The sequence below is a fragment of the Guillardia theta genome (genome assembly GCF_000315625.1).
Source record: "Guillardia theta CCMP2712 unplaced genomic scaffold GUITHscaffold_139, whole genome shotgun sequence".
Taxonomy (NCBI): domain Eukaryota; class Cryptophyceae; order Pyrenomonadales; family Geminigeraceae; genus Guillardia; species Guillardia theta.
In genome coordinates, this window is record NW_005434535.1 from 1 (window position 1) to 3,291 (window position 3,291).

Sequence of the window (3,291 nt, forward strand, 5' to 3'; positions counted from 1 at the left end):
ACATGCCTCGTATCCTTCTGCCTTGCTGTCGCTTCTTTCAAACTCTCAACCTTTTCCAGAGTACCGACGCGCGTCAAATTCGGTTTCCTGGAGGATGGGACCAAAGTAACCTTCATTCTTTCGTATCCTCCTCCTCCTCCTCCTCCTCCTCCCCCTTCCCTTCCTTTACCCCCTCGTTCTCTTCCTCCTCATCTTCATCTCCCCCTCCTTTCCTCCTGTCCTGCTCTGCTCCTTTCTTGCCTCTCCTCATCTTCTGCAGGTAAGAATCGCCAAGAAGAGTGGTGCCATCATCCCCAAGCCTCCCGAGTCTCAGCGCCGCATGTATCCACGACCAGACGGTGAGAAGAGAGAAGGAGAGGGGGGATCGAGAGAGGGAGGGGAAGATGGCGCACAGTAGGTGCTGGTGCTGGTGCTGGTGCTGGTGCTGGTGCTGCTGGTGGTGGCGGATCAGCAGCAGCAGCAGCAAGGATGGATTGATCTCATATGGGACTGCAGGAGGAGATAAGGACACCCCGCCAGATGTTGCTATTAAGAAGACCGTTTCAGAGAGGGTCACCTTCCCCTCCTGCTCCTCGTCCATTGCTCTTGCGGCCTTCCTCACCCTCTTCCTCACCCCCTTCCTCGCTCCTTCTCGTCGTCGTCGTCTCCCCTTCCTCAGCTTCTTCCTCCTCTTCCTCCTCCTGCTTGCTACTACTCTTGTGCTTGTTGACATGAGCTGCAGGATGAACTCATGCATGAAGCCATGAAGAAGCTCACTATCCTGGTTACCCTTTCTCCTCTGCTCCCGCTCCCCATCTCCCTGCACCTCACCTCTCTTCCCCTGCCGTCCTCCTCTCCCGCTCCTCTCCTCGCTCCCCTTGCTCAGGGGCCCTCCTTCCGTCTCCTCTCTTCACTTTCCCCTGTCATCCTCCTCCTGAGTTGCTCCCGCAGGGTCCCAAATGCGATTTCTTGCGTGAGATCGCGCAGATCGACCAAGAGCAGAAGGCTGCGTGGTTGCAGGAGAAGCAGCGGTGAGGCGAGAGGGTGGAGGATCGAACTGACGCGCTTGCCGCAGCCGTATGGCCGAGAGGGCCCAGAAGATGAAGCAGTGAGAGCTGCAGGCGGAGCAAGGCAGGGAGCTGAGAAGTGAAAGAAGCAAGGAGACTGAGGAGGAAAGAAGGAGGAGAAGGGAGACCTAGGGAGAGGACGATGGGCTGTTATTGATACTGGTTGTATGCCGATAAGTTCGTTCTCCCGGTCCCATTGGCACAAGAGAAGAGCCGGAGGAACGGGAGACTGGTTTAGAACCCCAGGACTCCTCCTCATCCTCGTTCTCCACTTCTCCCTCCTTTTTTCATCTTCACATCTCTGTTGTACACATCTGAGCTTACAAGTTTGGATGGGGTCCCTTGGCTCCTGCCCACATGCCTTCCTTGCCGTGCCCCAGCATGAACTTCTCAGGGGTTGCGTACCCGAGCTCCTGCGGGAGCGTCACCAGGAACCCGCGCGGGCGAGAGGGGTAAAGAGCAATTAGCAAGTGGAGGACGAGGGAAAGGAAAAGAAGAGAGTGGATGGCAGTTAACGTTCGAAGAGCACGACAAGGAGCAGGAAAGTAGCGGACAAGGTTAGGGGAAGATTTGGGGTGGAGGTGGGGGGAGGGGGGGAGAGGAAGAGCAGGGGCACGAACGCAGAGGATCTAAGACTGAGAAGGGTTGACGTACCTTGGAGGTCATGGGAATGACCCTGTCCCTTTCAGAGGAGCCGTACTGTATAGAGGATCAGAGAGGCAGGAGGATGACGCGACAGCCGATGTAGGAGCAGGAGCAGAACGAGGAAAAATGAAGAAAGGGAAGTATCAGTGGGAGAAGCGAGAGACGAGAAAGGAGGAAGGATAAATGAGAAAAGAGGAGAAAATCGTAGAAAGACAGCGATAAGCAAGGAGGAAGAAGAGTACCTTGATGGCGCACTGGTTGTCATGGTGGGTGTTGAGCCCTCCCCCAGCGTAGCTGATACCCTTCCAGTGGGATGGCTCAAAGAAGCAGAGGGCCTCGAACATGCTGACTAGAAGAAAAGAGAGAGAGAAGAGTCAACACGAGATCACTCTTTCGTTTAGAAGGAGCAAAACTCAAGCTTTCTTCACTAGCATACCACTTTCCTCCATTTTCTCCTCCTAAATTCTTTCCGTCACGTCGTACTCCTCGCCCTCCACCTCTCCTCCACCTCTCTCACTCGATCTCAACTCACAGTCCTGCGGCTTCTTCAGCTTAAGATTCACTTCACGCTAGCTATTTCGTGGGATGAGCCCTCAACTACGCTGAAGTCTTCCGTTCAACAGCACATATCTGCGTCTTCCTCAATCTCCCAGCTGTTCCTTCTCTTTTCTCCTCCTGCCCATTCTGTGCCTGTCGGGCTGTAGCGCCTAAGTCTGCTGTCTTCTCACACAGGCTCATGACCGCATCTTCAAGTCATCATCCGAGTCAATCTGCCAGGCTGCAGGAAGTGCATTCCTCACAATCATGTCATGTCGGACGGTCATGTCATGTCATGTCATCATTGTGTCATGTCGTCTTTCATCCCCCTCGGCTGCTCCCGAAATAGCGAACAACAGAAGTTGACTCAGTAGGGGGCTTATGGGCGCCACAGACCTTAGACCTTAGGATTAGCTGTCCTTGTCGTTACACGGCGGTTTTAACCTTAGTCTGATTTTGAGACGTTGTGATATAGGAAGAAAGCGATCAAGTTTCCTTCTAAAATCAGTCAATAATTTGTACCATGACCTTAACTTTTAGAGTTTTATTCTCTTTTTAATTCATTTTTGGAAGTGTTGGATTAGCAGTGAAACTGAAATGCTTGCGCAGAACGAGCGCTTGCAAGGTGTGTGAGATGTTAGCTTATGCTGTTGTAGTTGATGTTGCAAGCAAGTACATGCAGGATGAAGAACAGCTCTATGCACACGAGGTGTTGCATGGTCCAATTACATTACTCATGTTCTAATTACAATGAACACAGGAACAAAGTTAAGATGCACATTAAACCATCACATGTACTGGATATATGTTGCTAAACTTCAGAGCAACGATGTCCACACACCTCAGCTCAACTCGCTTTTACTCAGATCCGTTATGAGGGTGTCAGACACGGTTCTTTTACGAATCCAGGATGAATAGGAAGCTTGCCTTGCTGAACTCCATGAGAAGGCGGTATCCATTTGTGTTGCTAAATCTTGTCAATCATGCGTCGAGGCGAAGCCAATGATTGATTGATTGATTGCCATTATACAAGTTTACCTCATGAAAACCGTTCATCATAGGA

General features: G+C 51.7%; 2 protein-coding genes across 2 annotated transcripts; one reads left to right on the forward strand and one right to left on the reverse strand.

Annotated features, from left to right (window-relative positions):
* Positions 1–259: 259 nt before the first annotated feature.
* On the forward strand, positions 260–1,091 carry GUITHDRAFT_119042 (hypothetical protein; the record flags this gene model as incomplete). The annotated part of the gene is made up of 5 exons (XM_005821655.1): positions 260–338; positions 496–551; positions 722–763; positions 931–1,010; positions 1,055–1,091. Coding segments are annotated over 5 exons (294 nt in total), but the record flags the coding sequence as incomplete, so codon positions are not given.
* Positions 1,092–1,366: 275 nt separating this feature from the next.
* GUITHDRAFT_119043 (hypothetical protein) lies at positions 1,367–2,035 on the reverse strand (the record flags this gene model as incomplete). The annotated part of the gene is made up of 3 exons (XM_005821656.1): positions 1,367–1,459; positions 1,701–1,745; positions 1,934–2,035. The coding sequence occupies 3 exons, from the start codon at positions 2,033–2,035 to the stop codon at positions 1,367–1,369; spliced, it is 240 nt and encodes a 79-aa protein (XP_005821713.1).
* Between the last annotated feature and the right edge of the window lie 1,256 nt (positions 2,036–3,291).